This window comes from Ailuropoda melanoleuca, unplaced genomic scaffold, assembly GCF_002007445.2.
Source record: "Ailuropoda melanoleuca isolate Jingjing unplaced genomic scaffold, ASM200744v2 unplaced-scaffold8884, whole genome shotgun sequence".
In the NCBI taxonomy this organism is placed as follows: Eukaryota; Metazoa; Chordata; class Mammalia; order Carnivora; family Ursidae; genus Ailuropoda; species Ailuropoda melanoleuca.
Genome location: NW_023254307.1, coordinates 17,602 through 34,438, shown reverse-complemented (window position 1 = coordinate 34,438; position 16,837 = coordinate 17,602). Strand labels below are relative to the sequence as shown.

The following is a 16,837-nucleotide window of genomic DNA, read 5'->3' as shown; positions in this document are numbered from 1 at the left end:
TCAGGATTTAAAGACACAAAGAACATTTTGGGGGGCCTGGCATGCACAGTAAGTAGAGCATGAGACACTTGATCACGGAGTTGTGAGTTTTAGCCCCACATGGGGTGTAGAGATCGCTAAAACAAAACAAAACAAAACAAACAAACAAACAAAAAAACAACTTAAAAATCTTAAGCAAAAAAGTACTGTGACAAAGAACGTTTGGGAAACACGGGACGCCTGGGTGGCTCAGTCAGTTAAGCATCTGCCTTCAGCTCAGGTCATGATCCCAGGGTCTTGGGATCGAGTCCCGCATTGGGTTCCCTGCTCAGTAGGGAGCCTGCTTCTCCCTCTCTCGCTCCCCCTGCTTGTGCTTTCTCTCTCTCAAGGAAGGGAGGGAGGGAAAGAGAGAAAGAAAGAGAAAGAAATAATAATAAATAAATAATAGGAAAGAAAGAAAAGAAAGAAAAGAAAAGAAAAGAAAAGAAAGAAAGAAAGGAAAGAAAAAAGAAAGAAAGAAAGAAAGAAAAAAAGAAAAAAGAAAGAAAGAAAGAAAGGAAAAGAAAGAAAGGAAAGAAAGAAAGAAAGAAAGAAAGAAAGAAAGAAAGAAAGAAAGAAAGAAAGAAAGAAAGAGAAAGAAAAAGAAAGAAAGAAAGAAAAAGAGAAAGAAAGGCGAGCCTGGCCTGGGGCAGGTGGGGCAGCACAGCCCAACCGGAGCCCTTGCAGGGAAGGTAGGCAGCATTTTCTAGACCTCAGGATCCGTTTCTTCCCTTCCATTATTTTTCCCTGCAGGACGGGGGCCCTGCACTTCATCTGACCTCTGCTTGCTTTGGGGACGGCTGGAGGCGTCTGTAAAGTCAGACCCTCAGCACTCTGGCCCAGTAGCGCAGAAGCGGGACAGGTAGGCGGCGGGTTCCAGGCCTTGAGTCCGGTGCCTTGTTTTCCTTCCTTCCCTGAAGTTTGCGGGCACCTCACTGGAGCAGGGCATCCGGACAAGGCTCGCAAGCGGACTTCCCCAGCTCTGCGTGCACCTTTCCATCAGCCATCAGAATGGGCTCCCGGAACCTAAGGCAGCCTGAAGGAGAGTAGATTTCTGCATTTAATGAGAAAGGCTCATGTGATGCTGTTCAAGTACTGTTCGAATACAGGATGATGGTTGTGTGCCCGCAGGTCTCATTGTCCGGGGAAACCTGTCCTCCCTAACACACCCCGTGTAGATGCAGTCACTTCCTTATTGTGCTTGAATAGACCTGCTGTTCCAAGTACTCTCTAGAGTAGTGGTTCTCAAGTTTTTATGTCTCAGGACACCTTACAGCCATTACTCTTTTGTACTGAGCTGTAATTGACGTGGTAGTTTCGGGCATACGATGTCGTGATTGGATATCTGCAGCTATTACGAAGCGATCCTGTAAGTCCAGCTGTCAGCCATCACTACACAGCCATGATTTTCTCTCTTGTGGTGAGGAGTTTCAGGGTCTGCTCTCCTAGCTACTTTCAAATATGCAGAACACTATTATTAACTGTAGTCAGCATGCCGTACATGACACCCCAAGACTTTGTCATTTTATAACCGGAAACTTGTACCTTTTGCCCCCTTCCACCCATTTCACCCGGTCCCCATCCCCCACCTCAGGCAACCACCCATCTGTTCTCTGTGCCCCTGCTGGGGTTTTCTCTGTTTGCTCTTTGATTCCACATAAGTGAGATCATACAGTATTTATCTTATTCTGTCTGACTTATTTCACTTAGCATAATGTCCTCGAGGATTATCCATGTTGTTACAAAGGGCAGGATCTGGGTGGGTTTTTTTGTGGTTGAGTAATGTTCCATTATAGATATATTTTCTCTGCCCTCTCATCCATCGATGAACTTTTAGGTTGTCTCCACGCCTTGGCTCTTGTAAATGACACTACAGTGAACATGAGGGTGCAGACATCTCGTCAGATTAGCACTTTCATTTTCTTCAGATAAATATGCAGAAGTGTGATTGCTGGATCATAAGACAGTTCTATTTTTACTCTTTTGAGGAAGCCCCATGCTGTTTTCCCCAGCGGCTGCACCCATGTACGTTCCCAGCAGCAGTGAGTGAACAAGGGCTCCCTTGTCTGCACATCCTCGCCAACATGTACTTGCTGTCCTGTTGAGTTTAGCCATCCTGACAGGTGTGAGGTGTAGCTCAGGGTAGTTTTCATTTGCATTTCCCTGATGATGAGTGACNTGAGTAATGTTCCATTATAGATATATTTTCTCTGCCCTCTCATCCATCGATGAACTTTTAGGTTGTCTCCACGCCTTGGCTCTTGTAAATGACACTACAGTGAACATGAGGGTGCAGACATCTCGTCAGATTAGCACTTTCATTTTCTTCAGATAAATATGCAGAAGTGTGATTGCTGGATCATAAGACAGTTCTATTTTTACTCTTTTGAGGAAGCCCCATGCTGTTTTCCCCAGCGGCTGCACCCATGTATGTTCCCAGCAGCAGTGAGTGAACAAGGGCTCCCTTGTCTGCACATCCTCGCCAACATGTACTTGCTGTCCTGTTGAGTTTAGCCATCCTGACAGGTGTGAGGTGTAGCTCAGGGTAGTTTTCATTTGCATTTCCCTGATGATGAGTGACATTGAGCATCTTTTCCTGTACCTGTTGGCCATCTGTAGGTCTTTGGGAAAATGTCTGTTCGGGTCCTTTGCCTATTTTTTTATTGGATTGTATTTTGCTGTCGAGTTGTAGGAGTTCTTCGTATGTTTTGGCTATTGACCCCTTATCAGACACATGATTTGCAAACATGTATTCAGTCGGTTGCCTTTTCATTTTGTTGATGGTTTCCTTTGCTGTGTGGAACCGTTTTCCATTTGACATGCCCCCCTTTTTTGTTCTTGCTTTTGTTGCCTTTACTTTTGGTGTCAAATTCAAATCATCATCGCCAGGACAGGGAGCTTACCACCTGTGTTTTCTTTTAGGGGTTTTATGGTTTCAGTTCTTATATTTAAGTATTTAATCCATGTTGAATTAATTTTTGTGTGTGGTGTAAGACAGTTGTCCAATTTCACTCTTTTCCATGTGACTGTCCAGTTTTTCCCATACTGTTTATTGAACAGACCGTCATTTTCCCCATTGTATATTCATAGCTGCTTTGTTGTGAAGAACTTGACCATATAAGTATGGGTTTCTTCTGGGCTCTCTATTCTGTTCCATTGATTTCTTTGTCTGGTTTTATGCCACTATCATACTGTTTGGATTACTACAGCTTTATGATATAGTTTGAGATCAGGGAGCATGATGCCTCCAGCTTTGTTCTTCTTTTTCTAGACTCTTTGACTCTTTACAGTTACACTGATAAATTATTGAGGACCTGCAAAAGCTCTTGTTTGGAGGGTGTGTGTGTGTGTAAAATTTTTTTTTTTAAATTCACTATACATAATCCATTACATGTTGCCATAAAAATGTTTTCTGAGAAAGAACATTTTCCAAAACAAAATAGGAGAGTAACATTGTTTTGAAATTTTCAGATTTTTTTATCTGGTTTAGTAGAAGACCACTGGGTTCTATGTGCTTCTGCAGTCAATCTGTTGTGGGACATTGTTTTGGTTGAGTATGTAAAGAAAATCCAGCTTCACAGAAATATATATTTGCAGGAAAGTGGAGTAATTTAATACCTTTTAACATAATTGTGGATATTTTTCTTTGATATCAAAAAGTGAACAAGTTGTGGTTTCTTAAAGGTTAGTTGCAATATGGAATCTAACACCACACCAGTAAACTCTTCACATTGTGTCAAACGTTAACATCCATCCATTTATCGTGCACTTTGAATGGATCTTTTCCCCATGCATGGCCTTTTATATTGGTCACTTGGAAAAGACTAGTTTACTGAGTTATGCAGATCTTCCAAATGTTAAAATTCACTCATGAAATATCACCACTGATCATTTNTATCTTTTCCCCATGCGTGGCCTTTTATATTGGTCACTTGGAAAAGACTGGTTTACTGAGTTATGCAGACCTTCCAAATGTTAAAATTCACTCATTAAATATCACCACTGATCATTTCAGGAAAATCTTTAAAGTACTGGGATGCCATCAAGCTCATGGTGGGGGATACCAGTTTTCTAAAGCTTTAATTTTTGCTTAAAAACTCAAATTTGATCAATGATAAATACTGTCTCTCCATTTGACAGTTCAATTACTTTCAAGTAATGGTGTGTCTGCCAAACAGCCATGTCTGAAAAAGCGTGGTTTGTCTGAGATGTGAAGTTGCATGAAAAAAGGTAGCTGCCACTCAGTGGTGAGGGTCTTTCCNGTGAGGGTCTTCCCCTGAAACAGCTGTCTCACAGCAGATGTGCTGTGTGCTTGCTCCCCACTTTGTCACAGGACATAGTAAAAAGACCCAAGGACTGAGATTTCATAAAATTAATAACTTTTACTGCTTTGTCACAGAGATTCTTTTTAAGATTGATTTCTTTTTGACAGAGAGAAAGCAAGCAGGTGGTGGGCAGGAGCAGAGGGAGAGGGAGCGAGAGTCCAAGCAGACTCCCTGCTGACTGTGGAGCCCAACGTGGGGCGCCATCTCATGACCCTGAGATCATGACCTCGGCCGAAACCAAGTCAGATGCTTAACTGACGGCACCGCCCGGGTGCCCCTGTTAAAGCTGTTCTACAGTGAAGCAGGTTGTAACTGGTTCGCAGTGGTGGTGACTACAGTGGCTGCCGGGTTTTGGTGCCGCTGCTTGAAAACCTGCCAGAGCAGGAGGCTTTCACATGGTTAGTGCTGGTGTTGAGAGTGTGGACAAGGCAAGTACATCTCAACATGCCAGTCGTGAAGTCATCACCTTGCAGATCCCTGAGAAGATCTCAGGGACCACACTGAGGACAAGCACTCATCAGCATCACAGCTATGAATTACAATGATTCTTATGCCCTGAACAATGTTCTCTCCTAATTTATGACAAGGAAGCGGCTTCAGTAGGAAGGCTGCGTCATCCTAAATAGAAAAACATTCTCCCTTTTCTGTTCATGAAGGAATTCTCATTAGCAGGGAATGTGGGTGTCAGATTTGGCTTGGGGAGACACCAGTGTTCGGAAAATATCCTCAGGCAGGACCGCCGGCATTAATGCCATCGGTGCATGCAGGATTCGGTAAACTCAGCCAAGCACCGTGTAGTGATTACACGCGCTAGGTGCTGTTCTGCACGGCGCTTAAGTACGCTCTGTTCTTGAATCCTCACACTAAGCCTCTGACGTAGAAACTGTTATCACACTTAGATGAGGGGACAGGCTCCGGATCACGTGGCTCCCTGGCGACGGAGCTGGGATCAAACCAAGGCAGTCTGGCTCCCAAGGCCGTAACGTTAATTACTGGGCTATGCTGTGGCTTTCCTTGGCATAAAGTTTGAAGACACTAAATTGCTAATATGTATGACTCAGTAATAATCTTATTGCTATCTGTAATTCCTATAAGTGCTTGGAGAAAAAAAATAGTCTGATACTCCTTTGCGTAGGTGGGGGGGAATTTATAACCCAGCTCCTATTCGTTGACTTTAAAAGAGCACATTGCAGCTGGGGAATTTCTTTAAACTGTTATCTACCCTTTGGATCCATAATGCAGTCGGCATAAACAAGCCCTCCACCTGGCAGTGTAACTGTAGTCCAAGTGTGGCCCTCTGCCACCCAGCTCAGAACCCCGAGGGCACTTGGTGTCAGGACTGATTCCCAGATCAGAGTCTCCAGGGAGGTTCTGGGAATCACATTTTATTATTATTTTTAAAGATTTTCTTTATTCGACAGAGATAGAGACAGCCAGCGAGAGAGGGAACACAAACAGGGGGAGTGGGAGAGGAAGAAGCAGGCTCATAGCAGAGGAGCCTGATGTGGGGCTCGATCCCATAACGCCGGGATCACGCCCTGAGCTGAAGGCAGACGCTTAACCTAAACGCTGTGCCACCCAGGCACCCCTGGGAATCACATTTTAAATACTAAGCACCCCAGGCGATTTGAATGCAGTGTGAAGTTTGAGAATCTCCATGTTTTTGGTTGTTGTTGCTTAAACAGCTTTATTGGGCTACAGCTCCCATACCATGCAATTCACCCATGTCCTGTGTGCAGCTCAGTGGTTTGGGGTGTATGCAGATATGGACAAGCATCACCGAGTTTGAGAACATTTTTTATCACCTCAAACAGAAACCCGTACCCATTAGCTATCACTTCCCCTCCCCCAGCCCCTGAGCAACTATTCATCTGTGTCTGTCGATTTTTCATGCTGGAATTCCACAGGAGTAGGACTGTCCAGTGTGTGGTTTTCTGTGACTGGCTTCTTTCACTTAACATAAGGTTTTCAGGATTCATCCGTGTTGTAGTGTGTATTAGGGCTTTATTCCTTTTTATGGATGAATAACATTTCATTGTGTGGCTATGTCCCATCTTGTTCCCATTTCTTAGCTCTCATGAACAGTGCCGCTATGAACATCAGTGTATAGGTTTCTGTGTGAACAAGCCTTCAAAGGCGCCTGGGTGGCTCAGTTGGTTAAGAGTCTGACATGATCTCAGGGTCCCAGGATCGACCCCTGCCTCAGGCTCCCTGCTCAGCATGGAGTCTACTTGAGATTGTCTCTCCCTCTCCCTCTGCCCCTTTCCCCTCCACAAGCACGTGCTCACTCGCTTGCTCTCTCTCAAATAAATCTTTTTAGGAAGTCTTCATTTCTCTTAGGTATCTATCTAGGAGTGCAGTTGCTAGATCATATGGTAACTCTATGTTGAACATTTTTTTTAAATTCTAGTGTAGTTAGCATACAGTGTTGTATTCGTTTCAGGTGTACAATACGGTGACTCAGCACTCACATGTGTGTCTCAGTGCTCATCAGGATAACCGTGCTCCCAATTTTCTTCACCCCCCTCCCCTCTGGTGACCCTCTCTCTGTTCTCTATACATGAAGAGTCTGGTTTTGGGGTTGTCTTTTTTTTTTCCCCTTTGCTCATTTGTTTTGTTTCTTAAATTCTACATGAGTGAAATCACACGGTATTTGTCTTTCTCTGACTTATTTCACTTAGGATTATACACTCTAGCTCCATCCACATCATTGCAAATGGCAAGATTTAATTCTTTTTATGGCTGTGTAGTATTCCATTGTATGTATACACCACTTCTTCTTTATCCATCCATCCATCAGCGGACACTAGGGCTCCTTCCATATCTTGGCTACCATAAATGATGCTGCTATAAACATAGGGGTACATGTATCCCTTCAAATTAGTGTTCTGTATTATTTTGGTAAATGCCCAGTAATGCAGTTACTGGATTTGTAGGGTAGTTCTATTTTTAACTTCTTGAGGACCCTCCATACTGTTTTCCATAGGGGCTGCACCAGTTTGCACTCCCATCAACAGTGCATGAGGATTCCTTTTTCTCCATGTCCTTATCAACACTTGTTTCCTGTGTTGTTAGTTTTAGACATTCTGACAGGTGTGAGGTGGTCTCACTGTGGTTTTGATTTGCATTTCCCTGATGATCGGGGATGTTGAGCACCTTTTCATGTGTCTGTTGGTCATCTGTATGTCTTCTTTGGAGAAATATCTGTTCATGTCTTCTGCCCATTTTTTAATTGGTTATTTGTTCTTTGGGATGTTGAGTTGTATAAATTCTTTATATATTTTAGGTAGTAGCCCTTTATTGGATGTGTCATTTGTGACTATCTTCTCCCAATCAGTAGGCTGTCTTTTAGTTTTGTTGATTTCCTTTGCTGTGCAGAAGCTTTTTATTTTGATGAAGTCCCTGTAGTTTATTTTTGCTTTTCTTTCCCTTGCCGAAGGAGACCTATCTAGAAAAATGTTGCTATGGTCAGTGTCAGAGAAAATACTGCCTGTGTTCTCTTCAAGGATTTTTACGGTTTCAGGTCTCACATTTAGGTCTTTAATCCATTTTGAGTATTTAGTGTATGGTATAAGAAAGTGGTCCAGTTTTCCTAATACCATTTGTTGAGAGACTTTTTCTTATTGCATATTCTTGCCTTCTTTGTTGAAGATTGATTTACCATATAATTGTGGGTTTGTTTCTGGATTTTCTGTTCTATTCCATTGATCTATGTGGTTTGTTTTGTTTTGTTGGTGGTGGTTTTTTCTTTTTTTTTTGAGAGAGAGAAAGAGAGAGAAGAGAGAGTAAGCAGACTTGAGCAGAGGGAGAAGCAGAAAGAGAAGGAGAGGAAGGGGAAAAAAATCTAAAGCAGACTCCACACTGAGCACAAAGCCTGATGTGGGGCTTGATCCCACAACCCTGAGATCATGACCTGAGCTGAAACCAAGAGCTGCTTGCTTAACTGACTGAGCCACCCAGAGCCCCAATCTATGTGTATTTTGTGCCAATACCATAGTTTTGATTACTACATCTTTGTTACAGAACTGTGAAGTCTGGAATTGTGATACCTACAGCTTTGCTTTTTCAAGATTGCATTGACTATTTGGGGTCATTTGTGGTTCCATTCGAATTTTGGGATTGTTTGTATTCTTAGCCGCAGATTTTTCCCTTTCAGCACTTTGAATGTATCATGCCACTTTCTTCTGGCATGGTTTCTGCTGAAAAAGCAGCTGATAGCCTTAGGGGGTTTCTCTTATACGTAATGGTCTTTTTTCTCTTGCTGTTTTTAATTTTTTTTTCTTGACCACTATTTTTTGCCATTTTAATTACTATGTATCATGGTGCAGATCACCTTGGGTTGATTTTTTCAAGGGATCTCCGTGCCTCCCGGATCTGGATATGTCTCTTTCCTCAGTGTAGGGAGGTTTCAGCTATTATTTCTTCAAATAAATTTTCTGCTCCCTTTTCTCTTTCTTCTTCTGGGATCCCTATAGTGTAATGGTTCTTATGCTTGATGAAGTCGCTGAGCGTCAAAGTCTATTCTCATTTTGCATCATTTTTTTCTCTCACTCGCTCAGATTGCTTTCCATGATGCTGCCCTCCAGGTCATGAATGCGTTCCTCTGCTTTGTCCTCTAGTCTGCTGTGTATTACATCTAGTGTATTTTAAATTCCAGTTATTATTTCTGACTGGTTCTTTTTATCTCTGTGTTAGGGGTCTCACTGAGGTCCTCCACTCTTCTCAAGTCCAGTGAGTATTTTATGATCATTACTTTGAATTCTGTATCAGTCATATTACTTTTGTTTCACTTAGGTCTTTTGTTGTGGTTTCGTCCTGTTCTTTCATTTGGGACATGTTCCTCTGTCTGCTCATTTTGCCTCTCTGTTTCTGTTAGGAAAGTCCACTACCTATCCAGCTCCTGAAAGTAGTAGGTGGGGTGCACACTTTTAACGAGGTGGCACTGGTCCTTTTACAGAGGGGTGGTGCCTGCACTGCCACAACCCGGGCCAGCCTGGAGTGCTCCACGAAGCATGTGGGTGGGATGTGTGGTGCCAGCCAGTTCTGCATGCCAGTCCTCTCGCACAGGTGACACAGCCTTGAGGATACAGGCGGGTGCCCCGTCAGCAAGTTATGTAATGAATGCTGGCACCGCCCTGGTTCTGCTGGGGGCCGGGCGGGGAAGCGGAGCCTGCCAGCACCTCTGTTCCTGGAGGGGTCTCCCAGTGAAATTGTTCCCCCTGGTACAGGCTCTGAGATGTCAGTAACTCCCCCACATGCCCCAGGCATCTTTCAAACTGCCCTTCTGGCTGCGTCTCTGAAGGCAGCTTGTTGGGCTGTCTCTAAGAGACAGGTTTCCTCTCTCCAGGCAGCATCCCCTGGAACTGAGCCTGCTGATTTTTAAAGTTCCAGGCTTTAAGTTCTAGCTGGTTATAGGAACTGGGAAATTTGGCCCCTTTGGTGTGCAGAGCCGAGTGTTATGGGGATTCACGACCTGCAGGCTCCCAGGTGTGACGATCTGTTTATCTCTGCGCTCTGCAAGCTCTGGTCCTTCTGGCTGCAGGTGGCCAAGGCTGCTTCCTTTGCAACCACATCTCCACTCTCCCTCCCCTCACTGAGGCAGCCTCTTCTCCACACTTAGTTGTGGAGTTTGTTCTGCTGTCATCAGGTCGTTTTCCATAACACTCATGTGCTATCCAGGTGTATCTGCGCGATGAGGTGAGCATAGGGCCCTCCTCTGCCATCGTCCCTGGAGTCAAGGTCGCACTACCTGCCAGACTGTTTCCACGGTGGGTGTGCCATTTGACACACGCGCCAGGAGTGCGGGAGGGCTCTGGTCCCTCCACATCTTCCCAGCACTTGTTATGGGTGTTTGGATCCCAGCGTTCCTGGGTGGGCGTGCCTTTTGTCCTGATCACTAATGATGTCAAGCATCTTTTCATGTGCTTATTGGACATTTGTATCTTTTCCTGGGAGAAATGTCTATACAGGTCTTTTGCACATTTTAAAATTGTCTTTTCACTGTTGAGTTTTAAGAGTGCTTTATGTAATGTATTTTAGATCTAAGTCCCTTGTCCGATAGGTGATTTTGCAAATATTTTCTCCCATTTTTGTGGCTGTTCTTTCACTCTCTTGATGGTATCTGTTGAAGTTTTTAATTTTGATGAATTTTATGTTTTTTGTTGCTCATGCTTTTGGCATCATATTTAAGAACCCTTTGCCAAATCCTGGGTCACAATCTGTCCCTATATTTTTCTTCTCAGAGTTTGATAGTTTTTCTTCTTACGTTTAGGTCTTTAATCTATTTTGAGTTACTTTTTGTATAGGTGTGAGTTTAAGATCCAGCTTCATTCTTTTGCATAAACATTCTTGAACTGCTACAAATAATAAATTTTAAGGCATCCCACCTTATCTGGGTTTTACTTTATTTCCTGTATTTGGCTGGATTAGTCTTAGAAAAGGAGGAATTTACATATAAATACCCATGATACAGCAAGCAACCTTGTGTCACATAGACCACTGACGATAGGTACAAGGATGTCAACAAGTTCTGGATTTTATGCCAGCCTTGGTTTGCCATATAATACAGTTCTGATCGTCTCCTTACTTGCAATCAGTCATTTGAAATTTTTTGTATGGTGAACTCAGCTTGAGGACAGAAACAGGAGGAAATGATTACAGAAGTAGGATATGGAAACTTATCTGATCATTATCATGTTCATTTCATTATTTTAGCTTGTAAATATCCACATTATTACACAGTTTTATCGAATTTGGGACTATCGAATTTGGTAAATTTGGGCATTGCCTAGTGTTTCAGTAAGGGATTAAAACAAAGATAATTCATTGCTGTCAGAACTCTGAAAGAAGATTTTGTCCATACTGAGAAAAGAAAAAAGTTAACACCTCTTAAACATAAAAGCAGCTGGAGCGAACACTGTAGCCGAACAAGCACATCCTCCTTTCACATGAGTTACAGCACCTTCAGTCTCCAACCAGAGAGATCTCATTTGTCTTTGTCTAGAGGAAGGCACAGTGTCTCAGAGTATACCGAACAATTGTCTTTCTAGACCAACCCTGGAATGGTCCCCAGCCATGGATTCAGCCCCAGATCTTATTTTTTTGACAACCCTCGAAGATATGATAGTGATGATGACCTTGCCTGGAACATTGCCCCTCAGGGACTTCAGGGAAGGTAAGCCCCTACTTCATGGTTAGGAGACTGAGGTCTGCACCAGTGGAATCCATTCAATCCCAGAGAAAATGCTTCCCTAGAAACGCTGGAGTCAGAGGGACTGTGAGGCACATAGGAAATGGAGAAGCCCCTGAGTATGAGGGACAAAGTGTGGCCAGAGTAGAGCCCACTCCCAGGATTCTGCTTCTTTACCTGGGTGGCAGACAGGAGGGGTGGGAGCTTCTGGGGTTCCCTGCCCTCTTCTGTGATGTTTCAGCCCCCCTCCATGGCCCTGTTATCATCACATCCCTTCTTTCTGCCTGTGAATCTGGGCCTTCAGGGCCAGCAGGGGTGAGAGAGGCAACAGGGCCGACCTAGTGTTACTGAGCCCCCGCCACTCTGTGCTTGCACTCCCAGGACCTGATGCAGGTCCTGTGAAAGGGAGGCTTCGGGCTGTGTTTCTTGGCAGTCAAAGCTTATTTTTTGTAATCCTTTGTACATTTAAAGGCAGTCATTAACAAGACTACCCCCAACCCTGGATGGAATGATAGAAGATAGGTTTTCCAGCTTTTCTACTCCTTATTCTGGACAATAAACGTCCTTGAAAAACGAAAAAGAAAAGAGCCCTTGTTTGGGGGCAGGAGAATGGAGGAGAAGCTGGGAGGATATACTGCTTTCTCAATGGATGAGGGAGCAAGGGAACCAGATAGAATAAAAGATGGTGTTGGGGAAGAGAAAATGCAGCACTCCACAAGCAATCCACCAAGCCAGCAGATGTGAAGAACATAGAAGTCTTGAAGGGAGCCAATCAACAAGGACTTCCTGAGGTCCAGAGTTGTTCTCACCCGCACCCCTAACACTGCTGTCTTAGCCAGTTACCCCCTGCATGTCCCTCCAGAGCCTGTGGGAGCAGCTCTGGCCCTGCACCTGCCAAAGGCAGCACAGAGCTGAGTGCCTCACTCCCTAAGTGGAGGGAGACCCCTCTTCCACTGCATACAGGAGGAGAATAAAATGTACATTAGTGAGTGCTTACTGTATATTAAGGTACTATTCTAAGCACTATTTGTAGGTATTAACTCACAGAAGCCCAACAAGGCAGTTACTGCTATCACTGGCATGCCACGGATGACAGCGTTGGTGCACAGAAGTTATCTGTCCAGAGGTTTCAGATATAATTTGCTGGCAAAATATTTTGTTACACATAATGATTGGTTTATGGTTCTAGTAATACTATGCTTCTGGGTTCTGTGGAGTTTGGGGTTTTTTGTTTTGTTTTTTAGAGCAAGCAAGCAAGCCTGAGTGGGGGGACGTGGGAGAGGGAGGGAGAATCTTAAGCAGGCTCCACACTCAGAGCCCAACGCAAGGCTTTATCTCACAGCTCTGAGATCAGGACTTGAGCTGAAAACCGACTGAGCCACCCGGGGGCCCCGAGTTCATTTTTGTGGGTAAACTTGTAGCCACTGAACCTGGGCTTCAAGAAGCCACTTTAAAAACTGGGAATCTCTACAGTTTATACAAAATCCCATTTCTGTCCATGTAAAATAGACATGTCATCAATAGGGAGTATGATGTTTCAAGTCACCAACTATCCCTTTTTTTCTTTTTAAGCTTTGCTCCAGACTATTATGATTGGGGACAACAAACTAACAGCTTCCTGGCACCAGTGGGAACTTTCCAGCCAGACTCAGTTTTGGACTCTGACAAACCAAGCCAGGGGTAGCACCGGTCAACAATTTCATGGAAGATTCCTCAAGTGAAGAGCTTCAAAGAGAGTAGCTTCATGACAGCTGAATTTTTAAGGCACTTTTCCTTAAGAAATAGGACTTGATTTTTAATTGTTACAGGTCTCTGATGGACTCTAGCACTAAGCAATAATTTAGATTGATAAAACTTATTTTAGTACTAAAAAGTGAGCCTGGCTGCCTATTTCAGTGGGTGTAACTTAAACTTTAAAAGAAATTCTGTACCTTTATAAAGATGTATTTTATATAACTTAAATAATACTGCTAAAATATATACTAGGATTTTGGGGGGATGTTACTGCACTATATATTTGTAGTTTGCACAGACTTTTATGCATAATTCACTTTAAAAGTATACAGTACATGGTCTGATGGTTGCCTGAGGCTTTTGGACTAAAGCATTCTTCAGATCCTTACCTGTTCAGGTCATGCAGATGCTGACGGTTGACATCTAGAAAGACAGTTACGGCTCCAGTGTTACAATGTAGCAGAGGATCAACAGACCACATACGAGGTAACTGGTTCCTTCCTTCCAGTTCCTTAAGGTCCAGACAGTTGTTATCTCAAACAATCTCCTAAGTTTTGCCAAAAACGTGGTACTCCTTTCAGCAGGGCGCAGACGTATACACTTCAGTGGGAAGTGGCTGCGTTGAAAGCATGCATCGAGCCACCTTTGCTGCTAACCCTTCCCTGCTGTATTCAGAAACCCTGCAGAGATTTTCAGCCCAGTGAGTGCTAGCATCTCTTACCTCAGTACCTCCCAAATCACGGACCAGTCATTACATTCAAGGAACAAAGGAGGGGTTCTCAAAAGGGGGTGAATAATAAATGCCCTTGATCCAGAAGACCGTATGGAGTCCTGATGGTCTTCCTGGAATTTCCCACCATACTTAAAAGAAAGAATGCCTTGTATTTTTAAATAGCTCTGAAGACAGGCTCGTGAGGTAGCAGCTTTAGAACCAGAGTAGTGTCGCAGTATCCTGTGGCATCATTCCTGTCCCTTGCCACGTCAGGACGCATGGTCCAGACAAGCGCGGCTCCGTCAGCTTCCGCTTCAATGAAATCGGCCGGCTCTCCAGCCACGCGTGCGACCCTAAGACCTCCCAGATCTATGCAGGTAAAACTGGCTGTGATAGAAAACTGTCAGGGAGGACAAAAGCTCTTATTTTCTGTAAAACAGAGAGAAGGTACTAGAGGGAGGACTGTCAGCAGAGATGCAGTAGCTTCTCTGCCTAGAAAGTCTCAGCTCTCGGGACAGGAGGGGGAGGAGGGGCAGATGAAGAGACAGTCATGTTAGTAAATTCTGCCTTCATGATGAAACCCATTTCCAATGTCTCCGATTTCCCGTTTTGGTCTTCAGAAAGGATTTATCTCTGGGCATTGATTTCACAGAGGTCAAGTCTACTTTTCTTGATGTAATTAAGTTTTAAATGGCTTGTGATTGGGTTTTTCATTTGTACAGATCCCTTTATCCTACATAATCCCACATAACAGTGTTCTTGCCTCTCAGTATATGGAAGAATTGGGGTCACATATCATTGAAAATAGTTACTGTCAGGGACAATTCTAGACTGAAGCACAATTTGCACGGATTATTTGGGTTGCCTTAAAATATTTTAAGTTGTTGTTATTCTAAATAGCTTTAAGAACACCCTACTTGTCATGTGGTCTTTGTTACTAATACTTAGAAGAATTTAAAGGCAGACCCACCATACACTTAAAACTTCAAATCATGCTTTCAGAAAGTACTTCAATTCGGTCATTCATGGGTAGATAGATTTTTTAAAATACAGTAATAAAAGATCACTGAAATCATCCAATTATTATACTCATGATGTAGCAACACATTACTGGCAGGAAAATTGAAATAACCAGCATTAAGTGATAAAAGCCATAATCTATTTTTATGATAAAGCTGCTATTTGAGCTTTTTTATTGGAAAGGATAAAAATGTTCTAAGACCCTATTTTTCTCTTCTTCCCCTTTTTAAAAAGTTTTGCTAAAGCACAAGTATTGTAAACACATCTAGAATACAAAAAATAAGATTGTATTAAACGGTCTTTCTCTCATAGTAAGTGACCACAGATACCCTGTGAAACATGACAGGTATGGTAGATCTGAAAAGGGAAATTAAAATTTCTTCAGTTTTCTAATTGTGTTGTGCTGTTCAATTAGGTAAACAAAGCTCCTTGGGTGAAATATTAAAGGCTCAAAGAAGGCAAAGAATGGGGATTACCAGTTGTAAAATACCCAAATGTCCTTTAAGGCAACATAATGAAATTGAAACCCTGGGTATTTGAAAGTTAAAAATGTATGGGGAGAGGCGGTGTCACTGAAAATGTTGTACTAAGTCTGATTCAACACCAGAGGCCGCACATGAGCGTTTTGGGCACCTAGTGGAAATACGCGCAAGAGGCATCTCCTGCAGGTAACTAAAAATGCCAACTGATCTGTGTAGATATCTTGCGCTGGCTCTTTTTTCTTTCTACAATTAACCCATTTAACTGAGCCACTGATGACAACGTCCAGCGTATGTTACCCACGGAGCTATGAACTGTAAGGAGTTTTTTTGCCTCCTACAGTCTACACATCAGTGACAGTTATGCCAGGTCGGTCTGGGATGTAGCAGGCGTGTTGTTAAAACTATGCTGGTCACCATATTTAGCGGTGTGCACCCAGTAGTGCGTCCCCAAATAGTCTCTTTTCCCAAAATCCAATAGAACTGCTCTTTGTTAATTCCTTGAACACTTAATTCCTACTAAGAGGAAAGGAAAGAAGCATTAAAAAATCCCAGAGCATGAAAAGTACTTAGAGAAAAAGGTTCTCATTTATATTTACATAGATATTACCAGAATATTTTAATTTTTTTAGAATAATTCTTTTTTAATCAAAGTAAACTTACCTTAAAATTAAATGGGTCTACATATCTGAGTTTTTAAGATTTCCAAATGAAGAAACTTTGTTTAAAAAAAAAATCTTCACTTTGGAGTACTTAGTATGATAAAATCTAGACAAGTGTAGGTCTAATATGTCTTTCCATTTTTTGTCCCAGGGGAGAATTTTATTTAAAAAAAAATTTTTTAACTATACATAATACTATTTAAGACTTCTCATGGTCCAAGGGAACTGCTGCAAAGGATCAGGCTAAAGTGGAATTCTCATCAAAAACTATAAAGTGATCAAAGTGAGGAAACATTTAAAAATGAATGAAGGGAGCGGAGTTCAGTCAGTGTCTACTGAGTGCCTGTTGCCTGCTAGACACTGGGGCGACTCGCTGTTTGCCAGTCTGTGGGTCCAGTCTGTAAACTCAGCCACAGCCTCCTTTCACCCTACTCTAGGCCCCTACTAGGGATCTATGGAAAACCCTTGCTCCGGTGGGTCCCAATGGCGGGATGCTAAAGCTGTCCCGTGCGGATTCCCCATACCTGTCGTGCGGCTCTCCGGGCCCAGGCACTGAGGTGGGTTCCTTCATGTGCAGTTCTGCCCAGGTCATCATCAAGTAGGGGGTCAATGTCCTCAGATTCAAATTCAGTGAGTCAGCAGCTACAAAGCTGGATTCATCTATTCCCTGACCTGGGACTGTACCTATCCTCTATTTT

The 16,837-nt window shown here is 43.1% G+C and overlaps 1 protein-coding gene across 1 annotated transcript in view; it reads left to right on the top strand.

The window, feature by feature from the left end:
- LOC105235237 (integral membrane protein GPR137B-like) overlaps positions 1–16,679 on the top strand; it is a gene marked incomplete at its 5' end in the record, with an annotated part of 28,566 nt that extends 11,887 nt beyond the window's left edge. The window contains 2 exons of the mRNA XM_034653449.1: positions 11,393–11,517; positions 13,105–16,679. Of these exons, the coding sequence (XP_034509340.1) occupies positions 11,393–11,517; positions 13,105–13,216 (237 nt within the window). The remainder of the gene's footprint in view (positions 1–11,392; positions 11,518–13,104) is intronic.
- Positions 16,680–16,837: the final 158 nt, after the last annotated feature.